Source organism: Neoarius graeffei, chromosome 18, assembly GCF_027579695.1.
Source record: "Neoarius graeffei isolate fNeoGra1 chromosome 18, fNeoGra1.pri, whole genome shotgun sequence".
Lineage (NCBI taxonomy): Eukaryota > Metazoa > Chordata > Actinopteri > Siluriformes > Ariidae > Neoarius > Neoarius graeffei.
Genome location: NC_083586.1, coordinates 65412810 through 65440643, shown reverse-complemented (window position 1 = coordinate 65440643; position 27834 = coordinate 65412810). Strand labels below are relative to the sequence as shown.

At 42.0% G+C, this 27834-nt stretch overlaps 1 protein-coding gene across 1 annotated transcript; it reads left to right on the top strand.

Moving 5' to 3' along the window:
• The first annotated feature begins 9763 nt into the window (after window positions 1–9763).
• Window positions 9764–27534, top strand: LOC132866476 (CMRF35-like molecule 3). Its single transcript, XM_060899265.1, has 6 exons — window positions 9764–9852; window positions 10479–10805; window positions 11028–11123; window positions 24850–24939; window positions 26975–27006; window positions 27091–27534. The coding sequence occupies exons 1-6, from the start codon at window positions 9813–9815 to the stop codon at window positions 27307–27309; spliced, it is 804 nt and encodes a 267-aa protein (XP_060755248.1). The 5' UTR covers window positions 9764–9812; the 3' UTR covers window positions 27310–27534.
• Window positions 27535–27834: the final 300 nt, after the last annotated feature.

The following is a 27834-nucleotide window of genomic DNA, read 5'->3' as shown; positions in this document are numbered from 1 at the left end:
TATCCAATCACCGCAACTTTCCCGCAAATTTGACCAATTGTTGGCATCGACTTGAGGTGATGTCGACAAACTACCTTCCGCCTTACTTCTGTGTATACGTTCAAGAGAAGCAGCATGTGCGAGTCAGTGTTTATGTAGGCTTAAATTCTGTTACTGAAAGTGTGTTATGTTTACAGTGAAGGACTGTGTGCACTTTACATAATTTTTTTACATAATACAAGAAATTAATGGATGCCAACATTTTTGCCAAAATGGTATTTTATTTTCCATTGTTTAGGCAGCTTCAGCATCATACTGTGAGATTCTGTTCAAATAGTTTTTTTTTCTTCTATGAAGCCTGAGCCATTTATTTTATTAGTTTATAATTATTATTTAATTTAGTCTTCAGGAGAGACTGCCTGCACACAGTACTAGTATTAATAGTTTTTTTTTCTTACATGAAAGCTGAGGCATTTATATTATATTTTAAGGTAACTTCATGTTGTGCTGTGAGGTTCTATGCACTTTAACTTTTGAACCAACAGGTGCATTTGGATAAGTAAAGCCTATTTTTCTGCATTTTTGTAGTCCTGGTAATCTTTTATATTGGTAAAGTTGTTTATAGGACCATTTCTCAGTGTCTTTGTTTTTTTAATCAATAGTTTTTCAGTAATAACTTAATATTTAACATATCACTCAATTTTAATCACAAAAAGAGAAAATCGCAACAATTTCTCACAACTTTCACTTCCTCCCGCAATGTAATCACAACAAAAATCTAAAAAACACCGCAACTTTCATCGCAATTTTTTGGAAAAACCCCCACAACGTCAGACATTTTAGCCCGCAACAATCACAAAAAAGGCCCGCGAAATCCTGGGGGGACTGTTTTGTTGAGCTCGGGGAACAGACACAGTCTCGATGTAGTGGACCCTGAGTGATGACTCTGTGCAGCTAGCAGACAGTTGGTTTAGCCTGTACGTTTGCTCCCTGGCCTTGGCTCTGGATTGTCAGAAATTAACTAGGCCTGTTCTGAGACTATGACCTATGCTGCAGGAAATGAGAGCAGCACCTTCCCGAGTGGGATGGATACCGTCCCGCCCTAACAGGCCAGCAGTGCCCTCAAAATTAGCCCAATTATTTATAAAGCCCACATTGTTTTCAGAGCACCACCTGGACAACCAGCGGTTCAGCGACCATAACCTGCTGTAAGCTCCATTGCCAAGCTGCATTGGGATGGGGCCAGAGCATACTACAGCATTGGACATCGCCTTCGCTAATTTAAACACCTCTACAAAGTTACTCTTAGTAACCTCAGACTGACGAAGGTGTATATCATTAGCTCCTGCATAGATAACTATCTTTGAGAAACTGTGCTTACCTAGGAACCTAAGATTACCTGCTATGTCCGGCACCCTGGCTCCTGGTATACACCTGACTAAAGCTGCTGGTGCCCCTAAAGGCTGGGCTAATTTCACATGCCATATGATAGAGTCCCCTATAACCAGAGCTCTTTCAGGTTTCTCAGTGGGTGCATCACTCAAGAGAGCAAACCTGTTCAGCACATGACGCGGAGAGGAGTGGAGCCCCCGTGGGCGAGCCTCAGTGGTAGTTTTGGCTCTACGCTTATGCTGCTGAGTCGTCACCCATTCGCCCCGCTGTAAGGGCTCTAATGCTGGACTTTGGGATTGCTAACTCCACCGAGGGCATCCAGACTTTCCTCTACAGAAACTACACTGTTCTCACACTCACTGGCCTTCTCTAAAGTCTGGACATGCGCTTCTAGCACTATAATCTTCTCCATCAGAGAGCTAACTAATCTGCACTTATCACAAATAAAGCTATCACTAGCGATGGAGGAAGAATGACTAAACATCCTGCACTCAGCACACTGAACAGGCTGAAGGTGTGCCATGATGAAAAAATTCACGTACCCTTAATCAAAGATCTGTTGATATTAAAGCAGATCCGATCTGGATGGCCTCCACTTGTGGTCTTTATGCAGGAGGAAAAAAAAAGAAAGAAAGCTTCCGGTCTCAGAGTTCTTCCAAAAAAAGAAAAAAAAAAGAAAAGCGAAAGTGGAAAGTACAAAAGGAAAGCGACAGTACAATAAAAATGAAGATGACACTGCAAAATTATTTGTAGAAAAAAATGTAAAAAGATTAGTAATTAATGCCAGCACTCCCGGGAAAAAAGGACTCGTCGCAAACAACTCAGGAACCAGGAAGTGCGTAGCACAGAATGTGCATGCGTATGAATGCATATGAATAAAGAACATCATTTTTTTGTTAAAGGAAAGATGTCACTGAGCTCAGAGGTTTATATGAATATGTGGAGGTGTTTTCTCAGAGTAGCATCATAAACACTTATTATCGAGTAAAGTTTTCTACTTTCTGCCTTTCATGAAGTACAGTAACACCCCCAGGCCAAAAAAGTTGCCATTTGGAGTAAATAAGCAAATACTTAACAAAGAGCCTTTGATTGGATAATTACTGCAGTGTTTAATGTTTCAGTCTGTTTCACCATGTTAGAAGATGTATGCTGTGGTCATGGAAAAAATGGGTCAGAAGGTCAGGTTATCGGCCTGCAGTAAGAAAACAACTCAGAGATTACTGAAATAAAATAAATAAATAAATAAATAAATATTCAAACCTGAAAGGATAGTGATTAATCATCAACTTCATTGAAGAAATGTGGTTGGGAAAAAAAAAAAACTGATTGACTGTGATCAGAGATCACTTAAATCAGGGGTCATCAAACTACGGCCCACGGGCCAACTCCGGGCCACCACCCCCCTTTGACCGGCCCCCCAGCCCCTTTGCCCCCCACCACTTGAACCGGCCCTATGAGGCAATCCCCAAAAGTGGTCATGGCCTATTTTTTTAAATTGCTTTTTGGCAAATAATAACGTCTGCATCTTGTATTTTGTTGATTTTATCAATTAAAATTGATATTTAGTTATAAAATGAACTATTCATATTTTCCGAATTTTCGTCATGTGCTTGCGATCAAGCAGTGACAGGCAGCGCACGCGCAGAGAACTGTCAGTGTTCAGGACAGCAAAATGGTTAGCGGTCAGCGAAAAGCTGACAGAGAGTGCAGAGTTTTTAAAGAACAGTGGACCACCGATTATTTTTTCGTTCAGTGTAAGGACCGTGCAGTTTGTCTTGTATGTAAAGAAAGTGTGTTGGTTTTCAAAGAATATAATCTGCGTTGTCACTACGAAACCTGCCACAAAGAGTATGCTAGTTTGCAAGGGCAAACAAGAGAAGACAGGATTCGGAGGATGAAATGCGGACTGGCTGTACAACAGAATGTATTCCTTTGCCAAACCCAGATCAACCAGGCTGCTGTCCGAGCTAGCTATAAGGCAAGGCAAGTTTATTTATATAGCACATTTCATACACAGTGGCAGTTCAATGTGCTTCACAGAAGTAAAAGCAGAACAGTAAACAATAGAAAATAAAATTACATAAAATAATTGGGGAAGAAAAATAATAAGAATTAAACAATAGTAGAAATAAAATTATAAAATGGAATAAAGTTCAAAAAAGGAATCAGCCTCGAGATTAATTATTATGGGTTTAACTCATAAAGCGCGCTCTTCCCGTGGCTCTTCCACAAGGATCACCAAAAATCGTCCCGCAGACAAAATCTACGAGGATCACCAAATAAAATCGTCCCGCAGACAAAATCTACGAGGATCACCAAAAATCGTCCCGCAGACAAAATCTACGAGGATCACATAAAGCGCGCTCTTCCAGTGGCTCTTCCATGAGGATCACCAAAAATCGTCCCGCAGACACAATCTACGAGGATCACCAAAAATCGTCCCGCAGACAAAATCTACGAGGATCACCAAATAAAATCATCCCGCAGACAAAATCTACGAGGATCACCAAAAATCGTCCCGCAGACAAAATCTATGAGGATCACATAAAGCGCGCTCTTCCCGTGGCTCTTCCACGAGGATCACCAAAAATCGTGCGGCAGACAAAATCTACAAGGATCACAGTAACAAAGAATTAAAGTAAAAGTAAAATCATTAAAATCCAAGATTAAAAAGAAATTAAAATAAAGAAAGTAAAATCATTAAAATCAAAATTAAAAGAAATTATGTTAAAGGAAATTAATTACTTAGGTAAAAATTAATCAAGTGAAAGCATCTGAAAACAGCTTCATCTTGAGCCTGGATTTAAAACTAACAACAGTAGGAGCATTTTTGATCTCATCTGGAAGTTGGTTCCAAAGCTTAGCAGCATAGCAACTAAAGGCTGCTTCACCACACTTCGTTTTGACAGCTGGTATTACTAGCAAGTTTTTCTCCTGTGATCTTAGGCCCTGTCCACACGGCAACGGATTCAGGTGACTCCGATACAATTGCTTATCGTTTAGGCCTGGCGTCCACACGGCACCGGCGTTTTGGGTGCCCAAAACGCAATCTTTTTGAGAACGGGTTCCAGAGTGGAAAGATCTGGCAACGTTGCCGTTGTGAAGTCGTCTGGATGAGTAGGACGGATTTGTTTATGATGACGTCACAACCACATGACTGTGAGTGCTTCACGCTGGGTAGAAGTGTAACGAATATCACCAGGATATCACCAGGAAAAAGCCTTACAGAGCACTAGTGAGAGTGAAACATGAGCTTGGATATTATTATTATTATTATTATTATTATTATTATTATGTTCAGTGTTAGTTCACAGTAGTAATGCAAGAAGCAGAATAGTGACAGTAATAGTGAAGCAAAAACATGCAATTGTACAAACACTGCAGCTCTACAGCAAAATATTCATTTATAAAATGGTCTGATTCTTAACACCAGTAGTGCCAATGATCTTCTCATTGCGATGCGATGCGAGTTGTCAACAAATCCTATAACTTGGTTCATGAAAAGCGCTTACAAAATATTTTCACTGTGAATATTTATTGTGTAATGGTGCAAAGTGAGAGAGAGAGAGAGAGAGAGAGAGAGAGAATAGCCCGTAGGGCAGAGTCAATCCCGCCAGCAAAAATAGGGAAAAAAAGGAGCGATCTCACCTCTTCAGATGCTGGTTTAAGTCCGACAATACATTCCTCAAAAAGGGCGTAGAGGAGCAAATTAATCCATCAACGTGTAGCATTCAATTTATTCCAGACCATTAAAGATGCCGCCTTCCGCGTAGAATCATATGTCATCCTCGCCGCCATATTGCATAGGTCAAAGCGGAGAATAAAGATTCATGTGCTGCCTTTAACTGTACCAACAGGTTTACCGTCCAAACGAGATCACATGGGATTACCTTTCACAGGTGAGAAACAACAAATTAACCCATCAACGTGTAGCATTCAATTTATTCCGGACCATTAAAGACGCCACCTTCTGCGTAGAATCATACGTCATCCTCGCCGCCATATTGGAGAGGTCAAAGCGGAGAATAAAGATTAGCTGCGTTTAACTGTACCAACAGGTTTGCCGTCCAAACGAGATCACATGGGATTACCTTTCACAGGTGAGACTGGAAAAATACTTTTCATTGTATTTGGTCATTATAATGTAATTTTACGAACAGATTTTCCTGACTTTGTGGCTAATATGAAGTCTCGCGCATAATAGTTTATGCGCATGCGTCCTTACTTCTTCTATTGTTCTGGTGTCTCTGAAGGGACCGTCTTACAGCGCCCCTAGAGGTGTGGCATGTGTATTGCATCATTTTCAGCAAACGTTGCGTTGCCATATGGACCTGATATTTTACTGATTGTTGCCCATTTGGACGCGATATATTTTTAAATAACATCTCGTTGCTGTTGTCATGTGGATGTAGCCTTAGAGACCTAGTTGGTGCATATAATTGAAACATATCCAGTAGGTAGCTCAGTCCCATCCCATTTAAGATAGCTCACCTACTAGCTACCCATGGAAAGTTGTTTACTGATGGGGGACTTGGTTAAAGTACGCATGCTTGCTGTGGCCGAGGAGGCGTGTCCTGACAAGAAGGATGCGCTCAACGCGGTGAGTCTCTCCGCACCTACTATGACCAGGCGAACCGAAGATTTGGGGGACAACATGTATGACCAGCTGAATGAGAAAGCATCAGAATTCGAGTTTTTTGCTTTGGCCATGGATGAGAGCAATGATGTGCAGGACACAGCATAACTGCTGTGATCTATTGATCTATTGCTCATATTATTATAATTTCACTGTTTTTTAAAATGTATTTATTTTATAGGCTATTTATTTGACCTTTATTAACTGCTGCACACAATTATTATTAATATTATTAATAATATCAACAGGCCTACCTACAATTTATAATTTTCCACTCACCTTTGCCAGTGTCAATCACCTCAACTAGGCAGATGTTTCTTACCTTGACAGCTTTGATGTTATTTTTATTAGAAAATAAATAAATGGAATATCTGCAGTATTTCAAATTAAAACAAAGTGTGAAGACTCGATTACTACTTTTGCAAACCACTAGTAAAGATAAACACATATGTGCCAGGAATCAAGTGTTGATATAGTAGTGGGGATATAGTAGTGGGGATATAGTAGTGGGGGATATAGTAGTGGGGATATAGTAGTGGGGATATAGTAGTGGGGATATAGTAGTGGGGATGGCTGTGCCAGGCTAGTAATCTCTACTACATAATGAGGCCTGCTGGTGGTCATATTTGTCTGGGTCATACAATTCTATGTTATATAGCTGACCCGACCCCGGTCCCCCATCACAGTCAGGAACGACAATGTGGCCCCCAGAGAAAAAAGTTTGGTGACCCCTGACTTAAATTGTAAAAAATGGATATTAGAACTCATGACTATGTTTACGGTAGTCGTGAAATTAAGATCATTTCCACAGGCACAATGTGATAAGAACTCACAGAATTGGGGCTAAACAGCTGTGTGTCCATCAGAAACCCACTCGTTAGTGAGATTAATGAGGAGAAAAGGCTTCAGTTTGCTCAGGAGCATAAAGATTGGACTCTGGAGCGATGGAGAAAGGTCATGTGGTCTGATGAGTCCAGATTGACCCTATTCTTGAGTGATGGGTGTGTCAGGGTAAGAAGGGAAGCTCATGAAGCGACGCCCCATCAGGCATAGTGTCCACTGTACAAGCCTCTGGAGGCAGTGTGATGATCTGGGGTTGGTTCAGTTGGTCAGGTTGAAGCTCAGAAACATTATGGAGCAATAAAATGAAGTCAGCTGATGACTTGAATGTACTGAATGACCAGATTCACATGAGTGGGTTTTTTCTTCCCTGACGGTATGGGAATAAAATTTGGACTCAGATAGTGAAAGAGTGCCTCAGGGAGAATGAGAGATCATTTTACACATAAATTAACCCCCACAGAGTCCTGACCTTAACCCCACTGAAAGTATTCGGGGTGCTGGACAAGATTTTACAGAGTGGTTTGACTCTCCTTTCATCAAAACAAGATCTTAACAAAAAGTAATGCAACTCTGGATGGAAATAAATGTAGTGATGTTGTATAACTTTGCTGAAACAATGCCATGGTGAATGTGCACCAGAATCAAAACTAAAGGTGGTCCAAGGAAATATTAGAGGGTGCAACTATTTTTTTTTGGCCATCCATCCATTATCTGTAGCCGCTTAGCCTGTTCCACAGGGCCGCAGGCAAGCTGGAGCCTATTCCAGGTGACTATGGGCGAGAGGCAGGGTACACCCTGGACAAGTCACCAGGTCACTGCAGGGCTGACACATAGAGACAAACAACCATTCAAACTCAGTCAACTTAGAGCCACCAATTATCCTAACCTACATGTCTTTGGAGGAAACCAGAGCACCCAGAGGAAACCCACACAGACATGGGGAGAACATGCAAACTCCACACAGAAAGGCCCCCATCAGCCACTGGGCTCGAACCCAGAACCTTCTTACTGTGAGGCGACAGTGCTAACCACTACACCACCATGCCACCTCTTAAGCAACCTTTTGGACTAAAGCGTATCGAGTTATTCCGTTGAAATGACTGAATATTCAATAGCCGGTTTGAGAGCGCTGCACCTATCAATAAAATATAATTCTATTCATTGTATGATAGTTATTCACCTTAGCCGACCTGCTCACTGAAGATCTGCAGTGTATGAACTCATTCCAATGGAAAGTCAAATTTAACATCCCTTCAATAGCTACATTCCACACAGCTAGCTACCTATGGAAATGTTCTGTTTGACCAGCTAATGTTAGCAAGCTCTCCTCTTGTCTCTGGTAATAGCCTTGATCATGTAACTGCTGTAACTATGTGAATAATGAATGAGAGAGACTCAGATCCAAAAGACCATTAGTTAACTACATGTCTGGAATCAGCTAAAATTCTACACTTTCCTTCTTTATTAAAACAGGGCTGTATTTGGCACTGACATAGGTAAAAATAACCTGATATAAATTTAGGATGTGTGTCTTTATAACCAGGATTGATTTGATGAAGTTTTTTATGCCGGATGCCCTTCCTGATGCAACCCTCCCTAGCCTATCAAGGCTTGGGACTGGCACTATGTATGCACTGGCTTGTACACCCAGAGGAAACTCACACAGACACGGGGAGAACATGCAAACTCTACACAGAAAGGCTCCCTTCGTACATGAGGTTCAAACCCAGAACCTTCTTGCTATGAGGCAACAGTACTAATCACTACACCACCATGCCACCCCCACATTTTCTAAACAATACATGCAGGATAAACAATATAGACCCTTGTCTCTGAAGGGTGGACATAAAGATGGATGAAAATAAAGTTAAATAAATCTTTAAATGTATTGTTAAATTATCAAAAGTCGGATACAAATAAAAAAAACATGATGTTGAGCCAAACTCAAAGACCAATAGTTATGATTTGTGAATGAATCAATTGTCCCTACACTGAGAATATGAAGCGATCATGTGACAAGTGAACATGAGACTCATACCAGAAAGACCTGTTGGTAAAGAATCTTCACCTGAGTAGTACGCATGCACGGCCCCGGAAAAAATGAATGAATCACTCACTGAGACGACTCGTTACTCCCGAGTCAAACAAAACATTAATTCAAAATCTTCTTCTTCTCGTATGTCAGCTGTAGTTGACTGCAGATTTCTTGGCTATCTCAGGAGAGCTACTCAGGGTGGACGTTGAGGAAGTAGAGCAGTTCCCACCCAACCACTCATTCACCACAAAGGGCAATTTAGAGTAGCCAGTTAATCAAACCGCATATCTTTGGACTGTGGAGGAAACTGGAGCACCCAGAGGAAACCCACACAGACACAGGGAGAACATGCAAACTCCACACAGAAAAGCCCCCATCGGCCATGAGGTTTGAACCTGGAACCTTCTCGCTGTGAGGTGAAAGTGCTAGTTCAAAATGTTCATAGCACATCCCTAGTGTGTAAGGTGTGGGGTGATACACATCACACAAACACCCCAGTTAACCCTGGAGTACGTGTAGGTCATTCAGATAAAGTATTAATAGTAAAAGCTAGTATGGTTTATGGGTTAAAAAAAAAAAAGATACACTCTGTAATCCATCAACAACTGCAGCAAAAACCTGAAGTGTCATGACAGTTTCCGCTGTGGTACACAAGTCCACAAGTTTCGTGTCTGAAATACCACATAAATATTGATTTCAAAGCATTTTACAGAAACTGTGCTTAACATTTCTCAAGCACTTCCTGCATGCTTTTTTTTTGCCACAGTCATGTGGATGAGTAAATTACTGTAGAAGTGGACGCAACACTTCTGTGAAAAACCACAAAAAGGCACTGCCCAATCACAGAGTCAGTGAGGGCATGTAAAGGACCGAACAATCATTTTTATTTTTATTTTCTGAGCAGGAGTTTGTGAGTCTGGACTGAGAATGAAGATCCTCCTCATCTTCACCTTCTGCCTGATGATCGGTGAGTAAAAGCACTTTGAAATAATCAGCAGTATCAGGGTCACATTAAAGCTTTGCACTGATGGACATTTAGTTCAGAACTTTTATCGATCGCTTCCAGTGTTTTAAAGTAGTGAAGTTCTCAGGGCTGCTGGACTTCCTGGTTATCTTCAAAAGCACACAGAGGAGGTTCGGGTTCACTGACTGCATGAGGAAACGTCTGTGTTCAAGTGACCTGCACATGGGAACATTATCTCTACTTATATTCACTGTAGAACTGACTTTGAAGAGTTTTTGTATCTGTATATTAGCTGAACAACAGTCAGTATCTTCACTTTATCTGTTTAAAGATCAGGGCTACTGCTTTATCAGTGCAGACGCCTGTCACGTCGTCTCTCTTGTTCCTGTTCTTGAGCACAAAATGTGAGTTCTGTATTTTATTTTGAGTACAGATGAGAGCAGATAGCTCTGGTGTATGAAACGTATGATTTAGATTATTAATCTGAGTGTTTGTTATTTTAAAATTTTAAATTTGTTATTGCAGATTATACTACAGTACACACACACACAGCTTTGTTTAGTCTTTGATCTTATGTGTTGCACCGTGGTCCTGAACCTTATTTCATTCCACTGTATATTATTCTCCAGCTGATGATACTGATGCTGTAACTACAATAACTGGATACAGAGGAAGATCAGTTCAGATTCAATGCCCCTATGAACCTGGATATGAAGAGAACAAAAAGTATCTCTGCAGAGGTGAATGTTCCTATTTGTGGAGTAAAGACATTCCTGTTGAGTCTGGATCTCCTGCTAAAGACCCCAGATTCTCTCTGTATGACGACACAACAGCCAAAATCTTCACCGTCACCATCACTGATCTGAGACCAGAGGATGAAGACACTTACTGGTGTGCAATAGAGCGGACAATAGTGCTTGATATTTACACAGAGAGTCGACTGCTGGTTAAAACAGGTGAGTGTGCCACAGAGGAGACTAAAAACCCTCACACATTAATTCACTGATGATGAACATTGACTGAAGCAGATGATTAAAGCACCATGTACAGTGTAGAACGGGTCTCATTTATCAGGTTTGTAAACTCAAAGATTATAATTGAGACTCAATGCATTGATTTTTAAGCTCGAAAATGTGAACTGTGTGGAATTTAAAAGTGGACAGTTTCTATTCTTTCAGCTGATCCTGCCATCAGTACCGTCTCCCAGTCCACACACACCACTTCAACACATGCCATGAGTCCATCAGTCCATGCTGTGTTCCCACATTCAACAGGTATGAACTTTTTGCCTGAACTCTTCTTTATTACATTTCTGTCACGCCATTCATTATGTCTCACTGTTTTTTAAATTCCGGCTAATCCATTAAATGACGCTAACTCTCCAGTGAGCGCTGCCTCAGATCAGAGTATACAGAACATCAAATATTTTATTTGAGCTTTTATTTAAAATCTTCTACATGAGAGACAGAGAACACAGATCAAACCACCACAGGACAGATGACTTTTTTCAGCTAATCCATTCAATCATGTTACTCACTGGAGCAAAGCAGGAGAACAGTCACCTTATCCTGCTTTGAACCCAGGTCTACAGGATGCCAAACCTGCACCCTGAGCACAACACCAAAGAGCCAGGCTCGTTGGTATAACAGTCAGAGCACATACTCAACTGCAGTAATGGACACTCCATCATACTCACCAAAACATCCCACTCCCCTCCCCTGGTACATACACCCTCCATCCACACTGGAAAGGAGGCTAAGATCAGATAAAATCTCTGTTCTGCTCAGCACTTCAGCTTTATAAAATGTTCTTTTCTCCTCAATGTAATAATTACATGTTTCTTTGATTTTTTTTTGTGATTCACATTTTTATTGAGTTTTGAGAAAAAACAAAACAAAATAACAACAAACAAAAAAACATATCCATCATCACATTTGCAAACATAAGTCAAAACCAGGGAAAAACAGCTGCACACTACATTGACTAAAAGTAGAAAAAAAAGAGGAGGGACACCACTAATTATTAGTGTCATGACGCATGTGTCATGAGAGGATGCTGGCGTGAATGTCGCCGCTTCTCATGTCCAGCTGTTTTACTATTTACTGACTGACAGATACATTTTCCGACTCTAATCTACCGACGTCGCATACTTTACAAGTACAACTTTAATTGCACTGCGCGAGCAGTGGTGATCAGCCACCATCAACGTTACCTGGATGAACTCAGCTGGCTACCTACAAACTGGAGTCTTACCGTTGGATAGGCCATCCTGTCTCCTCCCGTGGCTGATCCCAGTCTCTACAACCAACATCGTCGTGCCTTTCTGGGTTATCCATCAACTGCGTCGTCGTTGCATCCAGGTTGGATCTCCACTTGAAATCGCTGAAGTGTAACTGGTGGCTTAGCATTTAGCAGCGCGCACAGCATGGCTTTCCTCAGATACTCTGCAACAGAACTGATGAATCTCTGCTCCTTCATCCCTCCGAGCTGCCTGGATGTCCTGAAGTCTCTCCACATCTTGCGTCATCCCAGATATGTGCATAGGGCCTCCCGACATAAGTTTGCGCATACGAGTCCAACTCTGACTGTTCCATCTGTCACCTGCCGAACTTCCGCGTCGTGACGTCATCAAAACAAACGTCACGCAGAGCTTGTCAACCTGCGTCCTCTGGCTCATGCTGACATGTCTGTCCCTTCCAACACATTCTCCAAAATGACCGCAAACTTCATGCTCCTAAACACTCGCTCACTTAATAACAAAGCAGAATTAATTCACGATACAATTATTGAAAGAAAAGTCCACTTCATGTGTCTGACTGAGACGTGGCAAAATCAGCAGGATTTTTAATCTCTCAATCTGGCCACTCCCCCAGGCTATGTATACATCCAAAAGCCTCGCTCCATGGGCCGTGGTGGTGGGCTGGCTGTCATACACAATTCTGACTTTATGGTTAAAGAACTCCCCATTAACTCCAGCACTTTTGAATGCATACATTTTGTGCTGACAGGGGCTGCACAGTTACAAGTTGTACTTGTCTACCACCCTCCCAAAGCCACCAATGGGTTTCTCTCTGAGCTCCCTGAGTTACTCACCACTGTCTGCCCCATGTACCCATCCACCATTATCATAGGCGATTTCAATATTCATGTAGACTCGCATAACTGCCCTTTTGCCATTGAATTCCTATCTCTCCTGGACTGCTTAAACATAACACAGCATGTACATGGTCCCACGCATGTCAAAGGCCACACCTTGGACTTAGTGTGCTCCACTGGCATAACCCCCCTCCATCTCCAGTGCCTGGACCTAGCTATATCGGATCACTATGCCATTCTTTTCTCTGTACCTGAGCCTCCACCCAGACTGTGCATCAAATGTACAATAACATTCAGGAATATCAAGCGTGTGTCTACAACTGCATTATCAAGCATGTTGGCATTACACCTTGCAACCAATCCCTCTGGCCACAGTGTGGATGCCCTTGCTGAGCATTACAATGAAGCTCTCTCACTCAGTCTGGATGCTGTAGCCCCTCTGAAGACCCGGTCCATCTCCTTCAGCCAGCCCGCTCCTTGGTTTACCCCAGAGCTCCGCCTCATGAAGGCTGCTGGGCGTTGGCTTGAAAGGCTCTACAAAAAATCCGGCCTTGTTGTCCACCAAGAGGCCTACAAAGACCATGTCAGGAACTACAAAGACGCCCTCTCTAAAGCAAAAACTTTATATTACTCCACCCTTATCAATAATCAACAGAACCACCCAAAGCAGCTCTTCTCCACTGTCAATCGCCTCCTCCGCTCTCCAGATGCACCCCAACCATCTGATGCCGCTGAACTCTGCTGTAGGTTCCAGACATTCTTCCAGCAGAAGGTGGATGACATTTACCAGAAGCTCCTCCAGTCTGGTGCTCCATGTCCACCTGCCTTTAACCTGAAGGACTGCAACTCAACCTCAGCTGCCAACCCACAACAGTGCTCTCTCTTCTCATTCTCTCCACTTAGCAACAATCAGATCATGGACTTAGTGTCTAAAGCTAAAGCCACCTCAAGCAAACTGGACCCACTCCCTACAGCCTTGGTAAAGGCATGTCTCCCCACACTATGCCCTACCATGACGGCCATCATTAACACCTCATTGACATCTGGTGTGGTGCCCTCCAGTTTCAAGACGGCTGTGGTGATTCCCACCCTCAAAAAACCCAACCTGGACCTTGATGACCCTGGCAATTATCGTCCAATCTCCAACCTACCCTTCCTCAGCAAAATTCTGGAAAGAGCAGTGGCTGCTCAACTTCAACACCACATGTCCCATCATGAGCTTTTTGAACCCCTTCAGTCTGGTTTTCGACCCCACCATAGCACATAGACAGCTCTCATCAAGATCATGAACGACCTACTCTCTGCTGCAGACAACGGCCACATCAGCCTTCTCATCCTCCTTGACCTATCTGCCGCTTTTGACACAGTCTCTCACATCATCTTGCTCCACCGTCTCCATGAACACTTGGGCCTCACTGACACTGCTCTCTCCTGGTTTCACTCCTACCTCTCCAGTAGGACACAATATATCACCATCAAGGACTTCACCTCAACCCCAGCTCCAGTCAACCACGGCGTGCCTCAAGGTTCAGTGCTCGGCCCCCTGCTGTTCACCATCTACATGCTTCCTCTTGGTCAGATCATCCGCCAACATGGACTCAGTTTTCACTGCTATGCTGATGATACCCAACTGTACATCAGCACCAAACCATCTGCTCATCTCCCTCCCCTACCACTTGTCCACTGCTTGCATGAAATAAAGACATGGATGGCCGCTAACTTACTGAAATTAAATAACAACAAAACAGAACTCATGGTGGTGGCCCCCCATCACTTTCCAAAGAAGTCAGTGACATCCTGCTTAATGTGGACGGCTGTACCATCAGGCCTTCAACAGAAGTGCGAAACTTGGGTGTTATCTTTGACTGCACACTCTCATTCCAGGCCCACATCAATAACACCACCAAATCCGCCTTCTTCCACCTCAAGAACATCTGCAGACTCCGCCCTTCACTATCCCACTCTGTTGCAGAAACTCTTATCCATGCCTTCATTACCTCACGTCTGGACTACTGTAATGGTGTCCTTTATGGCCTGCCCACTAAAGCCCTGGACCGATTACAGCGCATACAAAACTCAGCTGCCAGGGTTCTTACACACACGAAGTGGTGGCAACACATTACCCCAACACTCAAGCAGCTCCACTGGCTCCCAGTGAAGTCTCGCATCACATACAAGATCCTACTCCTCACATACAAGTCACTCCATAATCTTGCTCCTCTGTACCTTTCTGACCTCCTCCAGCCCTACTCCCAATCAAGGTCCCTGAGGTCCTCTGGCAAGGACCAACTTGTCATCCCACGCTCCAGGCTATGGACCTTTGGTGACAGAGCCTTTTGTGTTGCTGCTCCCACCCTCTGGAACAATCTACCTCTCCGCATCCGCCAAGCCCCCACTCTGGCTATGTTCAAAAAGCATCTCAAGTCACATCTCTTCACTGAGGCTTATGGTCCTTAACCCTTCCCTCTCCCCCCATACCCAATTCCTTGACTTATCTCCTCTTTTGTAAAGTGACCTTGGGTTCCATGAAAGGCGCTATATAAAACTAAGTTATTATTATTATTATTATTATTATTATTATTATTATTATTATTATTAATTGAGTGAGAAAATAAAACCGGAGAATGGTGAAAGAAAATTACAGAATACATTACTGGCCTCTAAGGCGCTCATTCAATTCAAACACAAAATATGACCACTCAGACACAGTTTCGGGTTTTGCCCGGTTAAGCCGAGCTGTAGAGTACTCCAAGTTAGCCATATATTTTGCATTGATCAACCAGGTTTTAACTAGATTTATGTTTGATTATACCAGTATTCTAGAATATATTTTTTTAGCTGCTGTAAATGCACAAAAAAGGAATCTCCTATAAATTACTTTGAAACTCAATACAGTGTCATCGTTTAACAGACATAGGCATGGATCTGGGTTTATCGTAAACCAAAGTATTTTACTCATGATATCACACACAAGTCCATAAAGTTTTAACTTTATCACATTCCCAGAACATTTGCAATACTGTTCCCACAGCAGCGTTTGAACATAAAGTACAATCAGGACTAGAACTTAAACCCATTCTGTATAATCTATAAGGTGTGGCATAACATCTATGGATTATTTTAAAGTTGATCAGCTGGTGGCCTAAATTCCTGGATGTGTTGTTTATATTCCATCATATTCTTTGCCAATTTGGCTCAATGCTCCCTGTCCCACATGCCTGTGATGGGTAGTAGTTTACATTGAGAGCATATGAGTGTGTTATATACCCTTGTGACCCATCCCTGAGACCACTGTCTGGTGTTGAACCACTCCAACAGTGGGTGTGTCTGTATTTGTGCATCACACTTCAAGCCACATGCCACCAATGAAGACCTTAATCTTGAATAAAGAAAAAATGTAGAGACTGGAAGGTCAAACATTTGTCTCAGATCTTGAAAGGAAAGAAGACCATTATCATATATTTTCTAAAGTGTTGACACCCTTCACTGCCCAGGGAACAAATTTGAAAAGTTTACCCACAGTTAAAATAAGGGGATTATTCCACAAGGGGGCTAGTTTATGAAACATAGGCATATTGCCAAGAAGTTTCTGTACTTTACACCATACCAAGAGGGAGTATGATGATATACTTCCTAGCCTGGCAATTATGTTTCTGTGTTTCTGTTTAATATACAAAAGATCCTGCAACTTATGGGGTGCTGCTATAGCTTCCTCTATAACTCTCCAAGGTCAAGTCAAGTCAAGTTTATTTGTATAGCGCTTTTAACAATAAACATTGTCGCAAAGCAGCTTTACAGAATTTGAACGACTTAAAACATGAGCTAATTTTATCCCTAATCTATCCCCAATGATGAAGCCTGTGGCGACGGTGGCAAGGAAAAACTCCCTCAGACAACATGAGGAAGAAACTTCAAGAGGAACCAGACTCAAAAGGGAACCCATCCTCATTTGGGCAACAACAGACAGCCTGACTATAATATTAACAGTTTTAACATGAGGACAGTTTCGTTGATCTTATAAACTCTTCATTGATGGAAACTTGAGTGAAAAACTGTTCATGATAACTGCAGTCCTAAAGTTAGCAAGTCAACTGTAGTCCTCAGCCATAAAAGCATTACTGTAAGAGTCCAGAGCATCCTCTAGGTGTAACCCTCAATTGTCCTCATGGGGCCGTCCTTCACAGGAGCGATGCGATAAAACTCCAACCAGACACAGGGCACCAGGATGGATCAAGCAGGTCCGAGGGGCAGAAGAGGCCAGCATCTCAATCCCAGGACCAACATGGAACTCAGAGGGACAGATTGGGGGGGGATGAGAGAGAGAAAGAAAACACATGTTGTTAGGTATGCCCTAAAAATGACAAGTATTAAATCTGTGTGGTAGGCTCACAGAGACGAGAGTCTTTACATCAGGCACAACAATAGCATGTTAATATGGTAAAAAATATATCATGACCTGCTCTGGCTGGATGCTTGATTGGGTGATGGGAGCACACTCCTCAGCAATGATGAGATGCAGATGGGACCCTTAGGGCTGGCCAAGACAATTCAGTTACATTTCACCGGGTCTGGGACATGCGACAGAAGTCTGACGGCCGATTCCCTGCAGGCTACGATAGCCAGTCGAGGTCTCCATCCTCTCCACCAAAAGATTTCCTGTTGACTCCATGTAATTCAGAGGGACAGATTTGGGGTGGGGGGGAGGGAAAGAAAACGCAGGTTGTTAGGTATGCCCAATGTCACCTGAATAAGTAGGAGCAGTATACATATTGCACCGAGTACAAGCAGGGACTTTGGCAACTAACTATGACAGCATAACTAAAAGGAGAGAGCCAGAAGGTAACACAGGCACGAGGGAGCCCCGGGACATAAAGCAGCCAGCCACTACACCGTCAACAAACTCGAGTGAGCAAGCGAGTGGGGACTGACAGCATCCATACATCCCAGTTTACCAAAACACTCTATGTCTGAGGACCCTCTAGATCTACACCTTTACCTCATAAACACCATTAACAAAAGGCTTGACTAAACAGATATGTTTTCAGCCTAGACTTAAATGCTGAGACTGTGTCTGATTCCCGAACATTACTTGGAAGGCTGTTCCATAACTGTGGGGCTTTGTAAGAAAAGGCTCTGCCCCCTAATGTAGCCTTCACTATACGAGGTACCAGCAGATAGCCTGCACCTTTTGATCTAAGTAGGCATGGCGGGTCATAGAGAAGCAGAAGTTCACTCAGGTACTGTGGTGCGAGACCATTTAGTGCTTTAAAGGTCAAGAGTAGTATTTTATAATCAATACAAAACTTGATTGGGAGCCAATGCAGTGTGGATAAGACAGGGGTGATGGGGTCATATTTTCTAGTTCTAGTAAGGACTCTTGCTGCTGCATTTTGAACTAACTGGAGCTTATTTATGCACTTATTGGAACATCCAGACAGTAAGGCATTACAATAATCCAACCTGGAGGGAACAAAAGCATGGACTAGTTTTTCTGCATCATGCAATGACACTAAATTTCTTATCTTTGCAATATTTCTGAGATGAAAGAAAGCTATCCGGGTAATGTTATCAATGTGAGTTTCGAATGAAAGACTGGGGTCAATAATCACTCCGAGGTCTTTTACTGCTGCACATGAAGAAACAGAAAGGCCATCCAGAGTCACTGTGTAATCAGAAAACTTACTTCTAGCTCCATGTGGTCCGAGTACAAGTACTTCAGTCTTGTCAGAGTTAAGCAGAAGGAAATTAATAAGCATCCAGTGTCTAATGTCCTTAACACATTCCTCAATTCTATTAAGCTGGTGTCTCTCATCAGGTTTTGCAGAGACATACAACTGTGTGTCATCAGCATAACAGTGGAAACTAATACAATGTTTATGAATAATATCACCCAGAGGTAACATATATAGAGAAAAAAGCAGTGGACCCAAGACAGAACCTTGTGGAACACCAAACTTTACCTCGGTACGTCTAGAAATATCACCATTTATGTATATCAACATACTGATATCGATCAGTTAGATAAGAGCTGAGCTAGGAGAGGGCTGTTCCCTTAACTCGCACAACATTTTCTAGTCTATCCAGAAGAATGGAATGAACAATGGTATCAAATGCTGCACTAAGGTCAAGCAACACAAGTAGCGAGGCACAGCCCTGATCAGACGCCAACAGTAGGTCGTTTACTACTTTAACCAGTGCTGTCTCTGTGCTATGATGAGGTCTAAATCCTGACTGATACATTTCATGGATGTTATTCCTATGTAAATATGAGCATAACTGCTGTGCCACAGCTTTTTCAAGGATCTTGGAGATAAAGAGGAGGTTTGATATTGGCCGATAATTGGACAGCTGACAGGGATCAAGGTCAGGTTTTTTAATCAGGGGTTTGATAACTGCTAGTTTAAAGGATTTGGGTACATAGCCAATCGTAAGAGAAGAATTTATTATTTTTAGAAGTGGTTCAATTACTCCAGGCATTATCTGTTTGAATAGATGTGTAGGTAAGGGATCTAGTACACAAGTTGAGGCTTTTGATGTAGAGATTAATGAAAGTAATTCAGTTTCTTTAAGGGAAGTAAAACATTCTAACTGATGATCTGATACAGTTATATAGTTAACTACAAGGTCACTTTCATTGTCTGACCTTAAATTAGTAGTTTGAATTTTTTGTCGGATATTCTCAATTTTGTCATTAAAAAAATTCATGAAGTCGTTGCTACTACATACTGCAGGTGTGCATGTGTCGATAGTGGACTTATTCCTGGTTAATTTTGCTACAGTATTAAATAGGAATCTAGGATTATTTTTGTTATCTTCTATTAGGGAGGAGAGATATGTTGATCTCGCAGCACTAAGAGCTTTTCTATACTTCAGGAAGCTCTCCTTCCAAGCTAATTTGAACACTACCAATTTTGTTTGACGCCATTTACGTTCCAATTTTCGAGTGGTCTGTTTTAATGTGCGAGTGTCATCATTATACCAGGGTGCTAATTTTTTGTCTCTGACCATTTTCCTTTTTAGAGGAGCTACATTATCTAAAGTATGGCGGAATGTTGACTCTAAGCATTCAGTTGCCTGATGAAGTTCTGCAGGGGCTGACAGTGACCCAATCAAAGTTGATAACTCTGGGAGATCATTTATAAAGCTCTGTGCAGTAGTTGATGTGAAAGTACGTTTAATACAGTAGCGTGGTGAGGTGCATATATTATTACTCAGACATAGTTTGAATGAGATGAGACAATGATCTGAGATAACTTCAGACTGTGGAAGTATGACTATATTGTCTACGTTTAATCTGAATGTTAGTATTAGATCAAGGGTGTGACCACCATTATGGGTCGGTCCTATGACATTCTGCTTAATCCCGACTGAATCTAAGATGGACACAAACGCTGTTTTTAAAGGGTCTTCTGGGTTATCGAAGTGAATATTAAAATCTCCAATAACTAAAGCTTTGTCTAAGGAAATAACCAGATCTGAGATAGAATCTGCAAATTCAGAAAGAAACTCAGAATATGGCCCCGGGGGCCTGTAAATAATAAGCAATGGAATTAACTGGGTAGACTTATTTTTCGAGGCTACATACATTATATGAGTATGAAGAACTTCAAATGTATTAAACTTATAACCAGGTTTTTGTGTTACACCTAGATAATTGTTATAAATAACCGCAACACCTCCTCCTCTGCCAGTTAGACGAGGCTGGTGTATATAACTGTATCCAGGAGGACTCGCTTCATTTAATGCTATATATTCATTTGGCTTAATCCATGTTTCAGTTAAACAAAGTACATTAAACTCCTGATCAGTAATGAGTTCATTAACCATTAGCGCTTTAGATGTAAGAGATCTAATATTTAATAGCCCCACCTTTAGATCAAAGGTGCTGGCAGCAGCTGTACAGTCAGTATGATCTAATTTTATATTGATTAGGTTACTGGAACAAACTCTCTGAAAATTTCTACCTTTTTGTTGAGCTCGGGGAACAGACACAGTCTCGATGTAGTGGACCCTGAGTGACGACTCTGTGCAGCTAGCAGACAGTCGGTTTAGCCTGTTCGTCTGCTCCCTGGCCTTGGCTCTGGATTGTCAGAAATTAACTAGGCCTGTTCTGAGACTATGACCTATGCTGCAGGAAATGAGAGCAGCACCTTCCCGAGTGGGATGGATACCGTCCCGCCCTAACAGGCCAGCAGTGCCCTCAAAATTAGCCCAATTATCTATAAAGCCCACACTGTTTTCAGAGCACCACCTGGACAGCCAGCAGTTCAGCGACCATAGCCTGCTGTAAGCTACATCGCCATGCCGCATTGGGATGGGGCCAGAGCATACTACAGCATCGGACATCGCCTTCGCTAATTTAAACACCTCTACAAAGTTACTCTTAGTAACCTCAGACTGATGAAGGCGTATATCATTAGCTCCTGCATGGATAACTATCTTTGAGAACCTGTGCTTGCCTAGGACCCTAAGATTACCTGCTATGTCCGGCGCCCTGGCTCCCGGTATACACCTGACTAAAGCTGCTGGTGTCCCTAAAGGCTGGGCTAATTTCACATGCCATATGATAGAGTCCCCTATAACCAGAGCTCTTTCAGGTTTCTCAGTGGGTGCATCACTAAGGAGAGCAAACCTGTTCGGCACGTGACGCGGAGAGGAGTGGTGCTCCCGTGGGCGAGCCTCAGTGGTAGCTTTGGCTCTAAGCTTATGCCGCCGAGCTGTCACCCATTCGCCCCGCTGTAAGGGCTCTAATACCGGAGTTGGGGGATTGCTAACTCCACCTAGGGCATCCAGACTTTCCCCTACAGAAACTACACTGTTCTCACGCTCACTAACCTGCTCTAAAGCCTGGACACGCGCTTCTAGCACTGTAATCTTCTCTGTCAGAGAGCTAACTAATCTGCACTTATCACAAATAAAGCTAATAGAGCTATCGCTAGTGACGGAGGAAGAATGACTAAACATCCTGCACTCAGCACACTGAACAGGCTGAAGGTGTGCCATGATGAAAAGATTCACGTACCTTAAACGAAGATCTGTTGATATTAAAGCAGATCAGATGTGGATGGCCTCTGCTTGTGGTCTTTACACAGGAGGAGAGAAAAAGAAAGCTTCCGGTCTCGGCGTTCTTCCGAAAAAAGAAAAAGAAAAACCGGGAAAAAAAAACGGAAAAAGGAAAGCGACAGTACAATAAAAATGAAGAGGATACTGGAAATTTATTTGTGACCACTGGCCAAGGTACTTTAGAGTCCACATTTGTCCAAGTATGCAACACCTGGAGTTAAAAAGCCCAGTGATAAAATGTAAAATTTGGGAGGGCTAGCCAGTGGTCGAGTTGTCAAATCAAACCAGGGGGGATGGTGAAATTTTTAGTCGCGTGTCGACCCATCGGTCGGTCCGTCGGTGGGAAACTGGTTTGCTTTTAGGAGGGTTTGCACACAACGTAGGTCTGTGGACCTTGTTCATTTACCAGACATACAGCATTTTGTGCTGATAAAGAGTGTAGTACACACTGTGCACCCTTTTATTGTTGTAAAAAACATAATACACTGGTATTTTACTGTAAAACATGCACAGTGTGGATGTCGTGTCATATTTTAGTCAGTCTCCTGGCTGACATACCGACCACATTCTCCATATTAGGGTGAAATGCAGATGACAAATTTGAAGTGTAACTTCATAGTCACGGTAGGCTCCTTTTAAATCGTTTGGTAAATAATTTATTAAAACCTCAGCAGGCAATGTAAATGAACAACTGAATCTTTTCATATCAAGTCAATAGAATTTTTATTCAAAGCTGAACATTGGGAACATTGAGTTAAATACAGAGGTAGGTAGGGAACCAATAAGCTAAAACAAGCAACAGTAAATTGTAAATCAGACTAAACTTCCTAAAAGATGTTTGAGGCATTATGCATTTTTTTGTTTTTTCCTTTTTGTTATTATTGTGTTTATTCTTATGAGTAATGCAAATTATACATGTCCATACTGGTTATTATTTTAATGGAAAGAAAAGTACTTATAATGTTATTTCTGATTTATTTATTATCTGAACGAGGATTTGAGCTTTGAAAAATGACCAGATTCTTTCTGTAACGTTGATTCCCGCTGTTATCTAGGTCACGTGACACCTTAACGTTGATGGTTACCAAGGAGCCGCCTTGGATACTTTGATACTTTGCTTCGATACATACCAGCACTTTGATACATACTGGATACAAGCTAGCAAAATGAGTTAAAAGCAGGCATCTTTGAATCTTTGCTAGATTCTTTGGAAAGTTTCTTTGGAAAGGGGAAAAGGCCCATTGAGGAGACAGAAGAAGAGCCTATGACGAAGAAAAAGAAAGCTGCATTTTAGCAGACACTTTGTCGAGTCCTACACCAATCCTGCTCTGCCTTACATGTTGTGACCGGCTCTCTAATGAGGCAATGAAGCCTTCAAAACTGCTAGTGTCATTTATTTTAGCCTTCCTGTCTTGAATAACACTTTTTGTTGCCTGAAGAATAACAAACGAATGTCCAGGCTGATTAAATTAATGGCCTTATACAAGAAATTAAAGCTAACATGAACCTGAGTAAGCTATTGATAGCTGGCTAGACTCCAAACTAACATTCATTATGATAGCTGTGTTGTTATCCGCCACCCACAAATTAGGTTACATATCGGTAACTTTACAGCATGATAGTGGGCTCACAGAAAGTGTGACTGATATTCGTAATTCTTGACTTACCTCCTGAAATGTTTTTTCTTGTGATCTTAAATCCGAACTTGCTTAGGTCTTGCTGTCCACTCCGCTTGGCCATGATGCTGCAATCCGCTGCTGTCACTGACGCCGAATGAAATAAAAAATAACGGAACCCCAACTGAATATCACCTCCTTAAACGTGTCGCTTGCGCGTGCCCTCTCTCGCGGTAGCTTAGTGTATGCTCAGTTTAAGCAAAGCTACATGGAATGGCATTTCTAATTCCAATGTTAAATAGAAGTAATGTCCACATTTATTGATAAAATTGCTCAAGCGAAGGGAGGGGGGATGCCCGTTTTAGAGGGGGGATGATTTTGACCATTTTTTATCCCCCCTCAAATCGAGTACAGGGGCTAGCCCTCCCTCTAACTTAGGACGTTGAAAGATAGTTGATCTAATTTTCGCCCTTTTGCCGTTCCACAAAAATTTGGAAGTCATAGATTGAACTTGATCAAGAAATTTTGCAGGAGGGGGGGCTGGTAACATAAAAAATAAAAAAAAATTAACTGGGGCAATATGTTCATCTTAATAATGGAGATCCTCCCTTGTAAAGACAAAGGTAGAATACTCCATCTTTGCATATCACCTTTGATCTTCTGGAGCATTTTTGTATAATTATCATTAACTGTCTTAGATAAAGTTGTGCATATATCCACACCAAGGTAGCGCATGGTAGAATTAGAGGGAATACCAGGGGGAAGTGGAATATTTTTGCTTTCAGAATTGATAGGGAGTAGAACTGACTTTGACCAATTTATTTTATAGCCAGCTAATTCCTTGAATTCATCAAACAAGGATAGTACATGAGAGACTGAACTTTCTATATCAGAGAGAAAGAGAAGAATATCATCTGCATAAAGATGTACAGATTTCACAAAGCACTTCGTACATCTCTAACCACAGGGTTCAAGTTGCTCTCATACTTTACTTCTCTCATTATTAATGGCTTATTCATAATATAAAAACATTCTTTATGGTAAAATTTATAGAAATTTGTAATAATCGAATGGCAGATTGTCCAGTCCCACATGTCCCTTCTTCTTCTACACTCGTCCACTACACACTCCACATGTTTCCTGTGACATGACCATTATCACTTTTATGTGGTTTAAATGTTGATGTTTCTGTGTCACACATTTATGTCCTGTACGGGGAATCCAGGTATAGCGAAGTACATCATGATCAGCACAGGCGCAGTGTTGTTCGCTGTTGGTGTGATTATAGCAATCTACTGCAAAAGAAAGCATCAAGGTAAACCCCACTTTCAATGTCTGTCTCTGGTTAATTTATGGTGATGTTTTAATCTCATGATGGGCTGCTTTACTGTCATTGACATGTCCTTGTACCCAGTGTTAAATACACCATTTATTCACCTGTGGATCTTTGGTAAGCGATTTTATACACAGTGAAGCCTGGAGGTGATACTGGAGTCACTGCATGAAACTGCATGAAACTATATACAATCAGAAGAAAAATTCAAGGAATTGTATGATGCAGTGAAGCTCCAGCTGATTTCTTTCTAGTCCAGCTCAGGCGAGAAAGAAATCAGCCCGAGCTTCACTCCATCATACAATTCAATGTATTTTTCTTATGATTGTGTGGTGCTGTTAATGCCGTTCCACAATCATCAAAAATCTTCTGCTTTAAAAGAGAGATTTGTTAACAGCAAATAATTTGATCTGGATGCCAAAAATAAAACCATTTACTATATTTTGAGAACCATGGGCTGGGCTTAGCTCTGCTCAAACATTTACAAATAACAGCCTCCATTGCTTTTATATAAACTGATGATGATGATGATGATGATGATGCTTGTCGTTTGGGGTTGAAGATGACCATGACTTCAAATTGGTGGGTGGCGGTTGTGGGTCCGGAGATGACTGATGAGGCCAGTCCAGGCTTTGAAGGTACGTCCACATGTTGGGCATGCATGGGTAGATGCTGTAGTGGGGGTTGTGATAGAACCACCACCACGTTCCATGAGCTGGCCCTTGTCTGCTAGACATGTTTCCCTGAGGGCCGCTATGTCTACATTGTAGCAAGCTAGTTCCCTGGCGACTAGTGCAGTTCTTCTCTCCAGCCTGTCTGCTTTGATGTTATCCAGTAGAGTCCACATGCTCCACGTGCTAATGTTGAGTACCTTCATCATCCTTTCCATTCTCTGACTTGTTGTATTTTGACTGCTGAGTGGGATCCCCGCCAGCCATGGTGTGCTGGCCAGGGTGAGGTGAAGCAGGCTATGTTTGGGGGCACTTTTCTAGCCCCTTCTGCCATTGAGCTGAGCTTTGTTCCAGCAGAGAGCGACCCTATGCCCTGGGCTGCCTGTGTGCAGGTTCATGACCACAGCTTCCAGTGTGTCCACACCTGCTGCTTCGCCACATACTCATCGCCACCAGACTTGAATTTGAATTTGAAATCATGACTTGTGCATCACTTAGATTCGAGTGAGGGAGAGTTGCACAGCTATCAGCCTCACTCTCTCATCCCAACCTAACTGAGTCCAGGGGCAAGACAGAATCTGCGCGGCTGCAGCGAGGTCAGGATGCAGTGGACGGCCAAAAGTGTTGCATGTGTTGTACTGTGCCCTGATCGCTCTCTACAAATGCTTTGCTTGGTCCATCTTCCCGCCCATTGAACCACCAGGTGGTGGTCTCCTCCACGCAGTCTGCCAAGTCCCGTCTTTGGTCATAACCTTGACCGGGGGAGTGAGGGGTTACTCGTGCTTGCTCAAGGCACCAGCCCAAATGAGTAGAGGCAAGGAGACACCTTACTACTCCATTGCATGGCAGTCAAGGACAGCACATGCCCACTGCCCTAATACAGATTATACCTTTATACACTGAGACAATGACACACATTGGGCCAAGTGCTGATTTTCCATCAAATGAAGAAGTCTCATCACATCTCATTATCTGTAGCTGCTTTATCCTGTTCTACAGGGTCACAGGCAAGCTGGAGCCTATCCCAGCTGACTACGGGCGAAAGGCGGGGTACACCCTGGACAAGTCGCCAGGTTATCACTGGGCCAAATGAAGAAGTATTACTTCTTCTTCTTATACTTATTATTAGAAGTATTCACCATTTAAAGGTTCACCCAGTACAGCTGTACACACCTGTAAATTAAAGCTGATGGGCTTTCTGATAATGTCAGGGCTTCATTTCAAACCCAATATGCTGAAGTATGCAATCAACCGTATGAAACTCATCACTGTCCCAAAACTCCATTTGCATTGTATATTTACTTCACATTAAATCAAACATTGATGACCTTCTCATCTCTCTTCAGGCTCTGAAACAGTGACACAATCTCCCAGAGAGGTACAGGCCAATGATCTGATTCAGGTATTACTTTCACAAACACTTTACTTACAAACAGTTTAATGATTTGATTTTCATTTTCAGACAAATGAAGATCATGAAAATGACCAAAATGTACTTCCTCTCCAAGCAAGAGAAAATGCCAAACCTGAATCTGTCTATCAGAGGCTCGATCCAACTACCAGGCAATCAGACTCAGTCTACCAGGATCTGACCTTCACTCATAAGCAATCAGACTCAGTCTACCAGGATCTGACCTTCACTCATAAGCAATCAGACTCAGTCTACCAGGTTATGTTCTGATACGACTGTTCACCATTCAAATGGACTGAACTTGATCCAAAGAAAACTGTCGAAATGTTTATAGTTTCCTCACCAGACATTTATCTGGCCTGTGGATTACTTGTTTACTGTTCGGGTTTTTTTTTTTTTTTGTATGTGTTTCTGAATGAAACTCTGTTACTTCAGCTGTCTGTTTCTTCAACTGGAAATCATTTCTGATAAATCTACCAACATCTGATGCCAAATCTGCAAGTAAGGATGCTGTACATAAAATCATTTTTTATTTTAAACCTTATCATTTGTGGTTTGTTAAAAAAACGTTTTAATTTATATTTTCTTTTCTCATGACATTTACTTTAACAGTTAGCTTGTGAATAAAAAGCACTTTGGACATCATCAGGGTATTTTACACAATTGAAATACAAACAACAACAAAAATAAAACCAAAAAACACAAATACACAAATGTACCCCCCCCCAAAAAAAAAAAAATGCGCGCTGTACATTTTTTATATTTAAATCTTATGTCATTTTAAATAAAAATAAA

Bases quoted from the DNA above. Each gene is read 5' to 3' on its own strand.
- LOC132866476 (XM_060899265.1), top strand. From the start codon at position 9,813: ATGAAGATCCTCCTCATCTTCACCTTCTGCCTGATGATCG. The intron at 9,853-10,478 runs GTGAGTAAAAGC...ATTATTCTCCAG, and splicing joins CACCTTCTGCCTGATGATCG to CTGATGATACTGATGCTGTA. The intron at 10,806-11,027 runs GTGAGTGTGCCA...CTATTCTTTCAG, and splicing joins TCGACTGCTGGTTAAAACAG to CTGATCCTGCCATCAGTACC.